The 18,750-nt window shown below is 41.4% G+C and overlaps 1 protein-coding gene across 23 annotated transcripts in view; it reads left to right on the plus strand.

Moving 5' to 3' along the window:
* CADPS (calcium dependent secretion activator) overlaps positions 1-18,750 on the plus strand; it is a 463,291-nt gene that overhangs the window by 300,710 nt on the left and 143,831 nt on the right. For 12 of the 23 annotated variants that reach the window (XM_044934052.2, XM_044934055.2, XM_044934056.2 and 9 more), the window contains exons 10-12: positions 3,891-3,999; positions 9,531-9,743; positions 14,538-14,549. In XM_044934052.2, the coding sequence (XP_044789987.2) occupies positions 3,891-3,999; positions 9,531-9,743; positions 14,538-14,549 (334 nt within the window). The remainder of the gene's footprint in view (positions 1-3,890; positions 4,000-9,530; positions 9,744-14,537; positions 14,550-18,750) is intronic. The other 11 variants (XM_044934061.2, XM_025272984.3, XM_025272972.3 and 8 more) reach the window with 1 other exon arrangement.

Raw genomic sequence — 18,750 nt, forward strand, 5'->3', positions numbered from 1 at the left:
TCTCTAATAATGCTGATAATTCTATTTTACGGCCTCTCGGAGTTTACAAGGTATTTATCAAGCTGGTCTTCACAATATTTCTGTACTATAGTGAGGACCCATCTTACCCCCCACCACCGCCACCCAGGTCCCACATAGGAGGAAAGAGAAGCTGAGGCTGCTTAAATGACTTGCCCAGGAGCAACAGCTCATAGACAACCCGTGTGCAGCCTCGCACAGGTCTTCTCATTGCAGGTGTCTCCCGTGACGCCAAACTCTCAGATGAAGCCGTGCGGGTACAGCGGCCTATAGCTCTCTCACTTGCATCAGTTAGAGCCGATGTAGTCCCGAAGTAATATCTGTCTCTGATTCCCTAGAGATAGTATGAAAGTGAAGTGGAAGTTTTAGTCGCTCAGTCATGTCTGAGTCTTTACAACGCCATGGACTTAGCCTGCCAGGGTCCTCTGTCCATGGGATTTCCCAGGCAAGAATAGTGAAGTCGGTTGCCATCTCCTTATCCAGGGAATCGTCCCGATCCCGGGATCGAATCCAGGTCTCCTGCATCTCAGGCAGATTCTTTGCCATCTGAGCCACCAGGGAAGCCCTGAGAAAATATAGAAATAATATAATGTCCCTAAATTCTGACCATTCCAACTTTCTAAAAATCTAAATCTGAATAAGCTAGCATATTGCCTGATAATGTAAAGCACCTCATAATACAATAGGTACCACCCAGAAATCAATATTAAGTTAATCATGAAAGTGAATTGTAAGACATGGAGGATGTGAATGATTTAATCACTGAATGAATGTTCATTCTTCCCACTCAACTTCACAAGTGCCCTAAAAGACGTTTATATTTATATTCTGTAAACAACAATCATCAACCTGAATTAGGTTAAGTTTTAGAAGAATTATATTGGTTAGTTATTAAATTACTAATTAGCTAAAGAGTTTTTCTGGCATGTCTGGTTCCAGAGCTTAAACAAAGTCACCAAGACTCAGTCTGTCTATCTGAACCATTTCTTTGCTTTTTTTCCTGTTATCTTTTTATTTCTCCCTACTATTTTATCAAGAACATTTCAAACATACAGAAAAATTGAATTTTACAGTGAAAACCTCTAAAAGTACCGATTAAATTCTTCCATTAGCATTTTTACTATACTTGTTCCATTACAAATCTTTTTTTAATTACAAATCTCTTACCTATTTATGTATCATCCATTCATCCATCCACCCACTGATTTTTGAGCAGCTTCATTGCTTATAGAATCTCTTGACTGTGCTTTCCTCTAAACTGGCTTCATTCTTGAGGAGCCCTCTCCATGTAGCAAACTCTGGCAGGTCAGGGATTACAAGATTTCATTGTTGTTCAATCGCTAAGTTATGTCTGACGCTTTTTGACTCCATGAATTGTAGCATGCCAGGCTTCCCTGTCCTCCACTATCTCCCAGAGTTTGCTCAAATTCATGTCCATTGCGTCATTGATGCCATCTAATCGTCTCATTTTCTACTGTCCCCTTCTCCTTTTACAACAGTTTGGCAAGTCCCAAACCCTTGCTGTTCCCTCACACTTGAAGATCTCTAGAAAATCTGAGGTTCCTTGCAATAATTCTAAATATTCAAAAATAAATCATTCCTTCTTTCCTCCTTTTTTTCCAAAAGTAAGTTGCCAAATTCCTTATTAAAATGGTCCTGATAAACCAATTTCTTTGAGCCCAAAGTTTGTCTGGAACAACTTCAACAGTATTACCAGAAGGGGGCAGCAGCGTCCAGCTCTCCAAGAAGCAAGAATCTAAGTAGAAGAAGGAAAAGTCAAAAAGCCCCAAGCATGTAGTCATAGTAAATGCCTGAACCTTGAAGTAGCACCTTTCTGTTGTGATGTTTCACTGATCTCAAACAAACGTCCCCAACCCTCTATCTGGCTGATCATCACATTAATGTGCTATATAATGTCCAGGTTACCAGAGAGGTAAAGAATATCATTGCAGAGCAATTTCAACAATATCTATCTGTTTACTCTCAGGTATGGAGAATCAGTTGTCTCTGGGATCAGTAATGGACTGGAGTAACATATGTAAATCTGGAAGGGAGGAAACCTCTTTATTGGATGATAATACTCATTTTTCTAGTATCAATCAGACCCAATTAGTGAATGCCCATTACATAGTAGATTTTGCTCATGGAAAGGGGAATATAACGAAGATATATGATTCTCTAGGCATGCCTTCAAAGGACTTATAATCTGGTAGGCAAATACACCTGCTCAGCTACTTTGTAGGAGAAAGTAGTGCCAAATGCAAGGAAACTGCTTACATAAATGCATGTATTTGCCAGGCGAATATCACACACAATGTAAAAAGCCCTTCACCACTCAGTTTATTCTTCGACCACAATAGGACAGGTAAAATACAGATAAGGGCTCTGAGTTACATGTATGAAAACTTAGGAGAGCTGGGATGAGGTCCCAGGCCTATGTGACCCCTACGCAAAGCTTCCATTCTTAATCCTCCTTTTTAGAAGAAGCTGCTTATTGCAGAGCATAATACATGTCCACTTACGAACATACTCTTAGCGGCTTTATGTTTCCCTTGAAGCCCATCGAGACCCTGCAGTATAAGGAACAGATTCTGTAAACTATAAGCACAGTAAAGAAATCCAAGTCAGGCAGAAAGTTTTCATCAGGAACCAACAGAGGGCAGCAAGAGATAAACCAACCAGTGAAACATTCTCCTGAGGACTCCTGTTATCTTACCACTGGGACCTTCAGGCCAGGGACTGTGGGAGATATATGCAGGGTTTGAGAGCTCTAATTTCTTACCATTTAAAAGAAGGACAAATCTGACCCACGGAGGAGATAAAAAAATATCCCCTGCCGGGATCAAAGTTCACTTAGTAAATGTCTGTTTTAATAAAGGGAACTAAGAGATGAGGGATATGGCACTCCTCCACGACATTTGACATCCATGGATGGCAAATATGCCCCTGAGCTTTTAGCCCGAAGCCTGAAGGATGCTTGCTCTTCCCTGGGCTCCTTGCAGACAGGCTGGATGCAGAAATGCTCAGTGTCCATGCTGGGTCTGGGTGCACTGTGGCGACAGGATCCTGAAGGCCGGCCTGCAGCTGTGGAGTGTGCACCCAGCACCGACGTGGGTGGAGGCTGGTGAGGGACGGGGGCCGAGGGTGGCTCTCCCGTGACTGGCGCCTAGAGATCAAGCACTCATTGCTTGTGACAGCGTGTCACTCCTACACTTGTCTGAGACGAAGGGAAGACTTTTCAGAGCGACCAAAGGCACTCCTTCCATGGGAAGGGCGAGGAAGAAATGAGATGTGTGGCTCAGTGCAGAGAATTGACCTGCAAAACATAAAATACTAAAAGAAATGGAGGCGGGTGTAAATAAAAGTCAGGTCCCTAACTTACGACTGAAAGACCTGTGTCGAGTCTGAGAGCATGACAGCCTCAGTCAGAGCCAGGGCCAAAGTCATAGTAGGTAGAAGCTATAAAATTGCTGCCATGCAACCAGTTTTGACCTACCCAAATGTGAAATTTCATGTAGCTTAGCCCAATTAAAATATAGCAGTAATGACAATAGCTAACTTTTCTCAAGCACTTCCTAAGCATCAAGAAAATATTTGAAATGCATTTCAGATATGAACTCATTCAGTCCACACAATAAGGCAGCAACAAGGTAGGTTCTCAGATTATATCCATCTACAGGTGAGGTATCAGGACCAGGGAAGTCTCTTAACTTGCTCCAAGTCACACAGCCAGGAGATGGAAAAATGCAGTCTGAACCCAGCTCCAGAGAGCAGGGCCTCAGGGGAAAGGACAGGCTTGAATGGAGAGGGTTTATTCAAGGAAGACGGGCTCTAGGGAATCCGCCTCACACGTCTCTGCTTCTCCTTTTCAGGTGAGTCAGTACACGTTTGCCATGTGCAGTTACCGGGAGAAAAAAGCCGAGCCTCAGGAACTTCTCCAACTGGATGGCTACACCGTGGATTACACGGACCCCCAGCCAGGTACCTGCCCACCTGCTAGGCCGTGAGCCCACAGAACTCTCTCCCTTCCCCCCGTGTTGGACACTGACTGACCCAAGTCACTAGGGCGCCACAGCCACAGTTCACCACCCCCTGGAGGTTCTGTCCTGAATGAAGAAGTGCCGATTCCAGTCCGGGGATTTGTTTTGACTTGGGATCCTCATAAAACCAAAATGAGAATGTAGTACATTTTTCTTTTATGTAGCTGTGCCCACCTCAAATTTTAATTCCACCCTAGAATGTTCAATAGAAATTCCTGAAAAAGAAGTCCTACATGTACTCCCATGACTCTGTGTGTGTGTGTGTGTGTGTGTCTGTGTCTGTGTCTGTGTCTGTGTCTTATTCACCGGTGATGTGTGGGCTTGGCAGGTATTGTGTCTCCTGTCCAGGTAAACCTGCCCTGTAGGTCCACATTTGCTAAGTACAAATCATGGTTATCTAATAGTACTTGAAAAGAAAGTCTTCTCTAAACCTTTTTTTTTCCCTCCTAAAAGACACCAGTCCACAGCGTAGACATCCAAACTCAGCCTTATGTAACTAAGAGAACCACACAAATGGTAGTATTTCTCAGAAGTTCTACATTGCATAAGTTCCACATCCTGCCCTCTCACACCTCTCTCCAAACCCATGTTATCTTTTTCCCAGAAAGAAAAAAAAATGAATAGAAATCTGCCTCAAGGAACCTTCAAAATGGGGGGGGGGGTGCGAAATCATTTCAGCATATTAATGAGCAACAGGCACCAACAGCCCTCTCCCAGAGAAGTTTATTTTTATGCCAAATCTGCACAAGGAAAGCATTTCCAACCATACTGCATTATTTGGCCCAAAACCTTTTTTTCTACTCCCATATTGCTCTTCCACATGCAACAAAATACACATAAAGGAAAAACAGAGTCTGAGAGAAGATGGGGCGTTAACCTGAAAAGGTGTAACTGGGAAGACCTCTGGCCCAGTTCACTTGGGAAAGTTATCGTCTCAGTGGGCGTCAGAATTGCCACCCCTGAGTGCTTTGGACCAGACCTGCCCCCTCAGACCTCCATAGATAATTTGCGTCCTGCCGGAGCATGATACAGAGCTGACCACGTAAAATGTGTCAGGACTTTAAAGGCTTGTCCTGGAAATCCCTCCTCATGAACAGGACCTTGGAGTCTGAGCCAGTTTCACGCAACAGCTAGAGCAAAGGATGTGGCCCCTGTATTAAGAAACGAACCCTCGTGGCATTCTGCAGTGGTGTCTTCTCAAATCACGGCATTCCCTTCAGAGAAACAGTCCCTCTTTCCCAAGACCTCCATTTTAAAGTGGGTAATCAGGGACCCATATGAGAAGGAGAAGCAGCACTATCTTGTGGCACTACCTTAAAGCCAGTTCCCTTTTCCTTTCCTCTACATGGTAGCATTTGGATTTCACTGCAGTCCACCAAGTGCATAGGACCAGAATTGTCATCTCCTTTTGTAAAGGAAGAAGCAGTGCTGGGACTTGAGGTCTAACCCATCTCACCCTTTGGCACCTGCAGTAAAACATAGCTGTGTGTACGGCTCTAGTGAAGCTCGAGTTGTTGTCTTCTCACACGGTAGCAAGCAGACCTCTCTGCAGCGGGGAGAAGGCTGTTCCATCTACATGCAAAAGGAGTGGCTGTGCACGTACATTGTCAAAGCCTCTCTTCTTTTTCTTCACATTGATCCCCTGGGATATAATTTATAAATTCCTTTACCAAGGATGTAAATGGAAAGCAGAGTGATTATGTTCTTGAGAATAAAGCAGAGTCTTCTCTGCCTTTCTGTGTGCCAAGTCCTAGTTATTTTCAAAGCAACGTTTGATTGAAAATGGAGATTCAGATTCTCCCAATTGTCATGGGAAAAATCTAACCTAGAATTTTTTAAAGAGTGATTGTGAAAAAGAATAGTTCCTGAACCCTAAACCTAACCAAGAACCAGAATCCTCCGGTTCAGATAAGCACTCTGTGGACTTCCCTGGTGTCCAGTAGTCAAGACTTCGCCTTTCAGCGCACATTTGACCCCTGGTCAGGGAGCTAAGATGCCACATGCTTTGTAACTTAAAAAAAAAGAAAATCAGAAGCGATGGTGTAACAAATTCAATAAAGACTTAAAAATGGCCCACATCAGTCACTTACTAAATAATAAATAAATAAGCACTCTAGGAGATTCTTTTGGACATTAAAGTTTGCAGCTGAAGATCAGGGTAATTACTACACAATTTGGCAAGTGTCCTCAGAGGTTTGAGAAGTCTTCCCCTACTGCTGCCTGAAAGGTGAGTGTGCACTTGAAGCAGGACCTCTGGGTCCATCTGTCCTTCTCCTCTTGCCTTTATTCTGGTTGTCAATGGAACCAACTGGTGGAGATGGGGCAGGTAGCCTCATAGCATAGACATCCTTGCCTTTGTACCAGCCTGGGATGCAGCAGTCACCCAAATCTAAGCATTGGCTCTAAATCAACTCTTCCAGTATAGGGTCCTTTAAAAGTTGGTTTGGGGAGTTGGTAAATAACTGTAAGTAGTTTTTACATTTAGGCTCTTCATTTTAATCTAAAAATGAAACTGCTTCCCTTTCTCTTTCCCTGGGTATGGTTCAAAGAGTATGCAACAATCTCTCAGTTCCTATTAGATGAAATAAAGAAGTCTTCAAATAAGAGGATATTCATTTGAAATAATTCAGTGGCACAATTTCAAGGACTAAATTAAATCTTTGACAACTTTACCACCCTAAATAGACTGTGTCCATGTGTGTGGTTGAAACAGCAATCCCCGGCCAGGGAACTGGCGAACATTCCTTGCCTGGTCTGCCTCCATCTATTCCCAGACATGTCCTCTTGTTCCTGAAGGTCAGTCCCTGTGGGATGTTCGCTGGAGAGCCCGGGCATTATCATACCTTGCATTTTGCAGATTCCTTCCCCAGGATCTGCTGCCTTGCTTAAGAATGCTGCCTGGGAGCACATGTTGGCGTTCACGTTGTCTTCTTCCTTGGTTTTCTTCGAGCTAGTTGCTCTGCTTTCTCCTCATTCTCATTGGTGTGTCCTTGGTCTCCCGGGCTTTCTGGAAAAGCTCTGTTGCTCTTCACTGCTGTCGCTGTCATTGCTTCTCCTGCTTTACCTGTTTCTCTTTGCCTCACTCACCCCATGGTTAGGCTCCACTCTGTTGTCAATAACTCATCCTCTAAGAGCAACTGGGGGCCGCAACGAGTTAGACACGACTGAGCGACTGAGTACATGAGCACATGTACATCCTTTGTAAGGCTTTTGGGCTGCTAAGTTGCTAAGTCGCTTCAGTCGTGTCCGACTCTGTGCGACCCCAGAGACGACAGCCCACCAGGCTCCCCCGTCCCTGGGATTCTCCAGGCAAGAACACTGGAGTGGGTTGCCATTTCCTTCTCCAAGGCTGTTGGGAGGAGTCCGTAAAAATCTCAACACTTCTTAGCATCTGTGCCCCTCTACCTCTCTCCTTCCTGAGTCAGCCCCATGAAAGGACTTTCTGACAGTAGCTCCAAGAACGCAATGTCCCTGTTCTGAGCTTCAGGCCCTGGCAAATGGGAGGTGGTGGGGCAGGGGGAAGGTCCCGCCCAGTGATGGCTGGCCTGGAGTTCACCTGCCCTGTCACAGTGCCTTATCCCAGGGGTGGCCATTAGACTAGACTGCAGAAGCTCTACTGAACCCAGTCTTTTCTTTTAGCTCCTTGGTACCCACTTTTCAGAGCTTAAAGCATTCCTCAAAGCTCTTCTTCCTTTCTCTCTCTGCAGAATTTTCCTTCTTACGATGCTGTCCATCCATTTCATCAGGTTTTCCCAGCTTGCTCACTGTATACCATCCTATCCAAATCACACATTTTAAAGCTCTCTGTAAGAAAAGAACCAAAATAATGCTTCATAATCACAGCCACAAAAAATATTTTATTAAAATTGCTGTACCCCTCAACTCTTCATATAAAAAATATGCTCTTTATTGTTCTATAATCCCTGGCAACTGTAAGTGCAAAATTATTAACACATACCCATTCTTATGAAGTAGACATTTGAATTAATATTGTCGACACACTAGATAATTCTTAACATCACCAGAAATCTTACCCGAGGCAAATGTCAAATGGGTTGGCAATCGGGCCCTGTTGGTTTAGGGATTCTAACTACTCCACTTACTCCCCTTTCACCTTTAAAGAGGTAGGTTGAGGGTAGACAAATGGTGAGGAAACTGGTGAAGATATGAAGCTTTGTTTAATGACAGAGAGTCCCAGTCACCCCACAATTATGGGCTTTTGGAATATGTTGACAGACACAATGTAGCTCTGCCCTGAGCCCAGAGAGAGGCCTCTTTTGCCAACTTCTCTCTAAAGTTTGGCCTAGAGAACTGCTTATGGGACAGAATGGGTCTGTAGGGCATTCATTCATCCAACTTGTGTTTGTTGAGCACTCACTCTCTGCATGCACAGTGCTGGGTACCAGGATGCAGCAGGGAACAAAAGAGACAAAAACTCTCTGCCTTAGGAAGTAAATCATATACTTTTTTAGAGGTGGTAAGAGCTTTGGAGCAAAAGAATGCAAGAGAAGAGAGGTAAGGAGAGGTGAAGGTCAGGGAAGGCCCGAACAAGCATGTGATGTCTGAGCAAAGACCTGAAAGAGGCGAGGCTGTGACTCGTGAAAATAACTGGAGGAACAGTCCTAGGCACAGGCAGAAGCACTGTGCAAAGGTCCTGAGGCGAGAACACACCTGGGGTGTTGAGGGAGCGGCAGGAGGCTACACGGCTGCGTGAACTGGTGCATACACGTGCACATAGTAAGAGAAGTGGGTGGGAGCAGTGGGGGCTCAGTTCACATGGGGCCTGGAGGGCCTTGGCAGAACCTAGACTTTTCTTCTAAGTGAAATGCGGAGCTACTGGTAGGTTTTAAGCAAAGGGATGGCACAACCTGACTCTTGGGCTACACCAGTCACCCTGGCTCCCATCTGGAGGGTCAAGTATAGAGAGTGAGGGTGGAGGCAGATGGATCAGATAGGAGGCTACTAGAATAATCCAGGTGAGAGATGAATGTGGGTGAATTCAGAGTGGCAGCCCTGGAGAAGGAAGAAGAGGTCAAATTCTGTTGTAATGTCCTGAAAGTAGAGTCTTCAGAATTTCATTGGAATGGGCAGTGAGAGAAAAATCAGGAGTCCGAAAGCTCCCTGAGGTTGTGGACTTGAGAGGCGGGGTCAAGAGGCATTTCTCTTGTTGTCATTTGGCTTGTTTTTAAAAATGAGGAAAGTAATAGAATGTTTATAGATGGATACTTACCTTGCCATTAGGCAGTTCATTTGACGACTCTGTCCCCAATAAGACAAAGGTGGCAGGAGACAACAGCCATGCTCAAATGCCTCTTGGACATCATGGTATCAGACTAGCTATCCTATAGTTAGATAAACAGATGCACCTCTTTTCTCCAGCCCAAGGAAAAGCATAGAGACTGCCGCTCAGAGCTTAGTCCTGCTGAGAACATTGCAGCTCAACTTAGTAGTCTTTCTTCCCTTTTAATCCAGGTTTGGAGGGTGGCCGAGCCTTCTTCAATGCAGTCAAAGAAGGAGACACCGTGATATTTGCAAGTGATGATGAGCAAGATCGCATTCTCTGGGTCCAAGCCATGTATCGGGCCACTGGGCAGTCACACAAGCCTGTGCCCCCAACCCAAGTCCAGAAACTAAACGCCAAGGGAGGGAATGTGCCTCAGCTGGATGCCCCTATCTCCCAATTTTGTAAGTAAATATGCCATTTGTTAAAACTAGTTCTGTAGAGTAAAGTCAGTCTTCGAAAGTTGAATTAGAAAGTCTAGTTGCTTTCATATTAAGGATGCTCAAAATCATGTTTGCCTTAAAAAAAAAAACAACAAACAGTAAATTCAGAGGGGAAGAGTTGGGACAAAAATGTTAGATAAAAGTAATTTTAAAGTGCAATACTTGACAATCCCCTCCTCCAGGACTAAACAAAGAAAAATATGTTTCAGGTGGATTTTTCTCTCTTTGTTTTGATGAAAGTTTAGAATTCACAGCCAAACAGGTATTTGTTTGAGTCCTTCAAATATAGTAGATTATGTATGTCCTTGCCTCATTTCTTCCTATTAAAATTAACTTTAAAATAGAGCTTAATTTGAAATAAATTTTAATATGCAACTTAGAACCATTTAAAAATAAATGATGACATTATCACATGCAGTAGGGAGGGTCGGGGGGGACACAGGAACACACACAAGAAAACAACACGGTATCTAAAATCCCATTCTGAGCTAAAATACCAGAACCCAGAAATGAAATCATCTCCTTAAACAGTCCCAGTTCATATTCCAGTCTCTTCCCCTCTATAGGTTAGCATCAGGTTTAATTTCTGGCCCTTTCACCATGCCGTCTTGCTACCAAGATAATTTTGATCTTGGAACAGTTTAGATGCACAGGGTAAGATGAAGGACAGCATGCCCTTGCAGATATTTGTTGAAACAAGGAAAATGGAAACCCTGGAAACATAAAGCACCAAATTCATTTTAGTTACAAGCATTCACCCTAAGTAGAGATGTCTGCCATGTCCTGAATACACGTCAGTTAGGAAGAGCTCAGGCACACATCAGTTTTCAGCAATGATCATGGTGGGTCTTGTCTTTAGCATGGCACCTCCTCATTCAGTGTAGTTCACTGAGCAACTGTCTAGGTGATGAGACATGTTGATGAGGAAGACAAGGAGATCCCTGTTCTCAGGATACCTCCAGCCCAGTGGGGAAGTCTAGGCAGTAAAGCAAGTTAAAACAATATATATATAGTAAGATAGTTTCACACACTGAGAAACACCATAAAGAATGTCATGCATTGGTGAATGAGTAAGGAGAGGAAATATAACACAGATGATCTGAGCTTAAGCCCAAATGATAGGAAATTACCCCCACAGACATCTGTGGGAAAAGAATTGCAGCAAAAGGGAAAGCAAGTGTGAAAGTCCCTCATCGGAAACTTGACCTTGAACCCAGTGCTTTCACACAGTCTCTCCCCAGTTGCTCTTAAAACATGGACCACATGATTCTTTCGCTATAGCAACTAAGTAGAGGTAATTCCCTTTTCGATAAATTCCACTGCCATGTCTGTTTCCATTTAACCAGACTGTGTTCTTAAATCTTGTTACACCTTTGCTGGTGGGGAAGCATTCTTGTTGGATGACAAATACTACCCATCAGGTGCTCCCAGGGATTCTTGTCCTGTACTGATGGGTTTTTTTTTTTTTAAAGGAAGATGCTTTCCCTGTGGGACAGTGTAAATAATCACACAATCATGTGGGTTTCCACACAGAAAACCCTAAACAAATAAGAGATCGAGGAAGGGCTCAAGGGAGGAGGGACAGCCCTTCTGACCATGACCACCACCAAGTTTCCTACTCTTTTTTCCTGTAACATTTGTGACACTGAGAAAGAAAAGAAGCATCTCTTTGTAAATGGTTTACTCATTAGTTGAAATAAAACATCCCCAATATTAACTTAATTATAAAAGTTCCTCTGTAATGGAATCCCTTCTTTCACCTGGCCTAACAGCCTCCTTATAAATGAATTTTGAAACAACACATCCTATCATATCCCTCTGAGATGGAATTATCTCTGTATGAGGAAACAAAAATGCCTAATTATGATCACCATCTAAATCAACCTCATAAAACATGTATCACAGGTGATATTTGGAAAATCTCAGTTTTATTTCCAAATAATTTCCATTTCTTCTGAAGTCATTTCACCTTACATTCAGTGTCTCTGTTCTGTCGTCTCCCCAGATTAAGAAGTTAGTACTTGGTTCGTGATCAGCCCACTTTTTTCTCTCTAGTATAGGAAAGAGAATGGAAATTCAGGGGTAAAATGAAATGGAGAGCAGACACAGATTCTATAAAGGCGATGACTGAAAGGCTGTTGAAGGGGATGGATGCCTCTTTATGGAAATACATTAGGGCTCTTGATTTAGAGTTTCCTCTGTGGGTAGGATTCATTTAGCTATGAAATTAGAATCTGGTCAGTAGGCATCAGCTAGAAGATTTTTTTGTATGCACACAAGGTTGATATATGTTACTATCCTAGCTGACAGAGGAAGCTTTTATTAAACAGAGCATCCAAAGCAGAATTCTAAGAGTTAAAATTTGGGGATGAGGATAAGTAGTATCATCCCTCAAGAGCATGTGAGGCAGGCTGGGAGGTGAGTGAGAACGTCAGGGGTGTCATGCCCCTGGGATTTATCAGTACCTGCTGCCGGAGCCACCCCCTTCTCTATTACCTCCTCATCTCTGCCTAGGAACAGAAGGTCTCTAGAGAGTATGAGGCATACCCCTCCTACCAGGCTCTGTAAGAAGGCCACTGCTTTCAGCCATGCAGATTGTGCCCTTCAGGAGGCTCTTTTCCCACAGACAGAAGTGTGAACGGTGCCTCTTGAGTTGTGCAGTGCCCGCTTTGCACAACTGTATGCTTCTGACCCCGCAGTCAGTGACACTCCTTACATGGAGCTTCAACACACTAGCGTTAAGCCCAGTAATCCCGTAGTTACTTTACTACCCCTGAAGCAGAGCCTCAACTACTCCAGACTTTTACCTATTGCTTGTGTAGGCACTTAATGAAAACTGTGGCCAGAGTACCAGAAAGTGAGGCTCTGTTCCCATACTTTAGAAACTAGCATCGTAATCTAGCCAGTATTTAACTCACCCAAACTTCTGTATCTGATCCCCAGTCATTTCCAGTCAAGAGTATATGAAACCCACAAGAAAGATCCAAGAATTTTGTATTCTGTGGTGTCACTGAGTAGGTGTTCGAAACGACCCAAACATTGCTGAGAGTGGGGGGTATATCATACTGAGCGGAGTCTGCCATAGAGTGAAGGTTCCGTAACAGTTACTGCAAAGCTGCATTTAAACCTTTAAATTCAAACCCTCACTATTAAACAGATTAGATTTATACTTAACTAAGTCAGATTTAGTGTTTATTCATACTTAGAATCCTAACTAGCTCATCCAAATTTGCCAAAACTTACCTTATCCCAGCAATTAAAGTCCTGTGTCCCAGAAACTGTTTAGTCCTGGGCAAACTGCAACAAACTGGTTACCTAGTACTGCAAAGCAAGATTACAGAAAAATGAAAAACAATCACAGCATAGTGAGAAATAGCAAGTGTTGACTCTTCGCTGACATTTGCTTCCCAGTCTATACCTCGGTTTATTTTGTCACATCACAAACATTGTCAGTCACAGACTCTCTAACGAAAGGAGTAAATACAATCAAGTATTGCATTTTAAAAAGATTTCCTTGACTTCCAAAAGGTAAGGATCATTGTTAAATACTTGATTCCGTGCACATCTCATTAAATCCCTGGTTTCGAAGATTACTCAAAGTAGCTGCCATCCTTGCAAGTGAATGATGAAGAAACTTTTTAATGAGTTTAACTTTGTAATCACTGTGTTAGTATTTACATGCCAAAGGGAAGCTAACAGAAAAATGCAAGCGGTTTTTTGGATAGAGAAAAATAAACACTCCAGTCTTGTCATGTCGCTGTCTGCTCAAGGGAAATTTGAAAATGGAACATTTTACAGTTTGGGATACTTGACTGTATCATGAGTTTATTTGGGTCTTTCTAAATTCAGTTTGACAGACTTCTGGGTGCAGATTTTACTTCTTTTACAACTTCAGAAGTTCGATTTCAAAATGAAAAGACACGTCTAAGAGTGGAGTGGAGTATTTGTATGGAATTGGGAAAACTGGGAAAAAATAGATCCTGCTATTCATGAGTTTCTATGTGACTCTACAATAATTTGGGGAGGATTCCACCAAACTTTACAACTTTTTTGTTCTTTTGTGGTTTCTTTGGTGTGTGTTATTGTTGATTTAATTTTCTCTCTCTCTCTCTCTCTTTTTTTTTTTTTTTTTTGGTTAAAACTTAAAAAAATTGTCAGTACTTACCTATACAACTTTTTACAACAAATAATTTTCCATTTTCTTAAGGCAAATGTTGCTTACTTTGGAAATGACATCCAAATCTATAACTGAGTGTTGCCACAATTTGTTATACCAAGTGGCCTCTCACTGAAATACCTGACCCCTGTCCAGTGTGTGTTAGAGGAACAGTGAAGACCAGTACCTCTGTTCTCAAGACTGGGAGGGGAGTGGGAATTTTAAGCTTTGCGATTTGGTCAATGATTATTTGATATGTCACTTGCAATGAGTCTCATATTAATGTCTGTTTCTCAACTAATAAATGTTAATCACATCATAAATCCCTAAAGTTGGATGTTTTTGAGAATTGTTCTAGTTTTGCTACCACCTGAACAGCCTTCAGCAGTTAGGGGGACCTTGGTTACTGTTGGTTTGGGGTGGGGGTTGGCTTTGGTTTTCTTGTTTTTTGTTTTGTTTCATTTAAGTTTTCTTGTTCAATCTTTGCTCGAACCCAAGAACTTTAGCTGCTAGGTTAGAGCTCCTGTCTGCTTTCCTGAGCCTTGTTGCTAGTCTTTATGTTATTCTGGTTTGTTCCTTCTTACCCTGCTAACTTCTAGCTGGACTGAAGGGTAAGTGTTCCCCTATAGCTAGCACAGCTCAGATAATCAGACTAGATTATCTGACACCTGCAATGTGCTTCCTCCCTCTCCTCTGAAATCTTCCTCATGTCTAGACTTTGTAGTAAAACTTTTTATGTAATTTTCCTGACCTTAGGTTGGAAATGTAAGCTTCCATACTGGAACTAGGATGCATGTGATGTGTGCATAATTGCCTCCTCTCCTTGGCTTTCATATTGGCATCAAATGATCCTCTGAGTAAAGCCAACCATTAACATCTCCTATTTTTTTTTAATTCCAAGAATATTAATGAACATCACAACGAAATGGCAAAGAATGCCTTCGTTTCATGGAATTCACAGCTACCTGACTGCTTAATGCCTGAAAACAGATCATTTTGCACTCTGATGATGTGTTGTTGTTGTTGTTTTTCCTTTCCCATTCCAAAGGTTAGAATGGTCAGAGAACCAATGGTGTGGTAACCATGGATACCTTAACGAACAGAAAGGTGGGCTAGGAAACCCAAAGTGGTAACTGAGTAAGACTCCAAGAAATTGCAGAACACAATTAATAAAGTAAATGCATTATTTGAACATGAAAGAATTCATTCTGCCTAAATTGAGGGTGTACTCTAAAACCCAATAGAGGTTAATTTTGAAAAGAGAGATAGAATACATGCAGCTACCACACACAAAAGCAAGAAATTGAGGACACAATTGAAATCATGTGATTTATTCACAGAAGCTTCAGATTCACAATCTCACAATGTCATGGAGGGTTTAGACCTCTGGTCTCAAATCTCTCTCCACTGCTCTCCCAAGAACAATGACAACAATAACGTTTTTTACATCATTTGTATTTGTATTCATTTTTCTAAAAATACACCTGTAAGAGAAAAAAAGAAACTTTAAAACTTAGAAAAATCATTCTCTTCACTATTTATTACTAAAACAGAGTATACAGTTCCTTTATTCATAGAGGAAAAAGTCAGTCACCAAAAATGTGTTAAGGGAAAACTTGACATTAGAGGGAGCTAGAAAAATTGGTCAAGAGAGCAGGCAAATATGTACTCAAATATTCTGAACGCTCACTTAGAAGCTGTAGGTCACATCATTTCTCCTGACCATTTAATAATAGTCCTTGATTCTTTTCGTTTCTTAATTTTGCTTTCCCCCTCCTTTCTTTTCTTTTTTTCTTTTCTTTTGCATAAATGTACCCCTGGCTAGCAGACAGATTTTTTTTTTAACCACTCCAAGCAGATACTTAATTCTTAATTTAACTTTCCTTCCTTTACATGTCTGATGAGGCATTTTTAAAAGCTTACTGAAGAATGTGAACTTGGTGAAAATTTAGGATTTTGCTATACTTAAAAAAATCTACAAGATGGATGAATAGATGACTGAGTGAATTTTTTTCTAGTAAAACTACATGTATTTGCCCAACAACACATTGATATCCTAATAGACTTACAAATAGTCATTTGCCTAATTCCTTTCTAGAGTTTTGTCTGAGGAGATTTTTTGCTATATCTTCTTATATTGTCAACTTGCAGTTACTACATTGCAGGAATGCAACATCAGAGAATGAATTCAGTATTAACTTGCATGACCCCAAACCACACTATAAATCACATTTCTTCTCTCCATAAAGTATATGACTTTTTAAAAGAATAGACTCTCACAGTAAGGTCCAAAATTTTCCAAATACTGTGGTAGGCTCTCAATAGATCATATTAAATGAAGGGTCACTTCTTTGTTACCTACTTCAGGCACATCTAACGTATTGTTCACTAATCAACTGTTTTCATTACCTATAGTGACTTATAGGAGACATTATTAGTCAACTCTCGAAAATTTGTGTTAGCTCATGCTGCAGTGCCATAAAAAATATTATCAAGTACTCAGTAAATTGTAAGTAAAGCAGGGAAAATTACAGATCACTTATTTGTTTCCTGATCACTGACAAAAATCTCTGATGATTTTTATTCAAAGCATTTGCATTATGAAGAATCACAAAAATGAACATTGAAATAAGCATCACATGTTTATCCCCGTGGTTGTCCTGTCAGTGATTTCTGCAAAATGCAGTGTGGCCCTTAATAGCTTCTGAGGAAGCCTTTTGGTGTTGGCCATGCAAGTTAGCTTGACTGAGTCAAAGGGACCATGAAAGAATTAAGTTGTTTCTCAAGGGCAGCAGGCAGGGGAGGACCAGTCTTTTGCTTGCTGTGCAGAGCTCAGGCAGGGAGCAACATCCCCTGGTTATTACTTGATCAGGCCAAGAAAAACTCTTCTAGAAAAGTCTATAAACAGCCAGCTGCCATCAATCATTGTCATTTCTTTATTTCATGTCTTCTGATGAGGTTGACTACTGTCATTGTTCGTTATTGTCCAAACCATACATCCACTCTTACACTGTCAAGCAGATATGACAAGCACACATTTTCCATATAAGAAAGATACAAAGTCACCTTTTAATTTGCAGTTTGAGTTCACAATGACTTTATAGTTACATTAGCTATTCTCTTGCCTCAAGCATCCATCAGGAGTAACAGCAGCCATAACTGTGCTCTAAATTTCAGTGATAAAACAGCTACCTCTAGTTTATTATAAAAGGGATTCAGTAGAGAAAGGAGCCTCTCTCAGACAGTTTATTAGCAACCTAGTCATAGTTTATTTTCAACAGCAGAATTTTTTCTTTAGCCTATAAAAAGTTCTAAAATGTAATATTACAAAATAAAAAGAGAGATTTGACCTTTTCTGTTCATTCCCTGAGCTGCTGGGATAATAACGTCTCCATAACATGAAAATTGAAAAACTATATTATCCACTCCCCTCAAGAAAATTCCATTTGGTAGACCTTACTGCAAACTTACCTAAATTTTTTTTTGATCAGAAACAAGATCACACAAATATGCTTGCTATTAAGAGATCATGAAATAATATGATAAGTGCTTTCCCATTGTGAGGGAGAAAATATCAAACATGAAGTAAACCCAAACCTCATGATGGGTTAAAGAACAGATATATGATAGGATGATCAATGATGAACATCACTTGAAATTTAAGTAGATTAAATGAGAGTGTAAAGTCCACATAATCATATCATTCCAGGAACCGTGATTTTCACAATAGTCCTTAAATGCCACACCAAAATTGTTTTCGAGCAAACTTGGGGTAAAGATTTTAGTTAGTTTCCGCTTGAAAGGATACCTGCCTTCCTGAAGTCTGTGCGTCTGTCAGCCTTTTCCTTTATCATGGATGCCCACTGATAGTTCCTTAAATTTATAAATGTAGTTTAGGCACCATTATTCATCTAAGTTCAGTGTGAAGCCATTCTCCTATGCCCATGCTATAGAGGACTTCAAAATCTTTATACAGTTAAAGCCCAGAAGTGAAACAAGTAGCATTGTTTGGAAGATGTGTTGAATTATGCCCTCGCTCCAAAGCCTATGAAATTACATAGCCCATTTTCAGTACATATGAAGCCCTTGCAAACCAAGCAAGAGTTAGCAACTATTCAGCCAAGTCTGAAAAAGGTTAAGACTGAAGTAAATTCTTAAAATTCAGTCAATCCTTGATTTCTTAAATAAGTTTAAAAAAAAAAAAAAAACGCACACATACTAATGAAAAAGAACATTGGTATGTGTCTCTGAAAGCAAGAGCTAATCCAAACCTCATTAGAGCTTTAAGCTTCTACTTTCCCCTCCTAATTCTGTTTTGCTCAGCCTAGTATTTAAATTCATTTGCATTCCCTTGACACATGCCAAACATTGGCAAAGGAATGGATCCCAAGGTGTCCTGAATCCAGGAATTGACTTTCTCACCCTTTTGCTCTGGGCTGTTTTCCCCTTGCTAATGTCAACATTGGAGTTTTCTTTTTCTCTCATCAGCCTGTTCCAATCGTTTGTACAGGGCAAAATGGGATTGCACGGAGCATTTAGTTTTTAATGTTCAGCACTGTGGAAGAACAGACTGGGCCATTGCAAGGATGACTGGATGGTGTTGCTTGAGAAGCACCCACAAGTTCTTTGAAACAGAATTTAGAACAGCTGGACCGCTGCAGTGTTTTATTTTAAAATAGACAACATATGTAATGCATATGGTCCTAGACATGTATGGAGACACAGGCAGACAATCTGAATGGTATCCAAAGACACCTGCACCTAGAATTCTGTTTCCTTTTATAAGATTTTTTTCCCCCCTAAGAGCACATG

Source organism: Bubalus bubalis, chromosome 21, assembly GCF_019923935.1.
Source record: "Bubalus bubalis isolate 160015118507 breed Murrah chromosome 21, NDDB_SH_1, whole genome shotgun sequence".
NCBI lineage: Eukaryota > Metazoa > Chordata > Mammalia > Artiodactyla > Bovidae > Bubalus > Bubalus bubalis.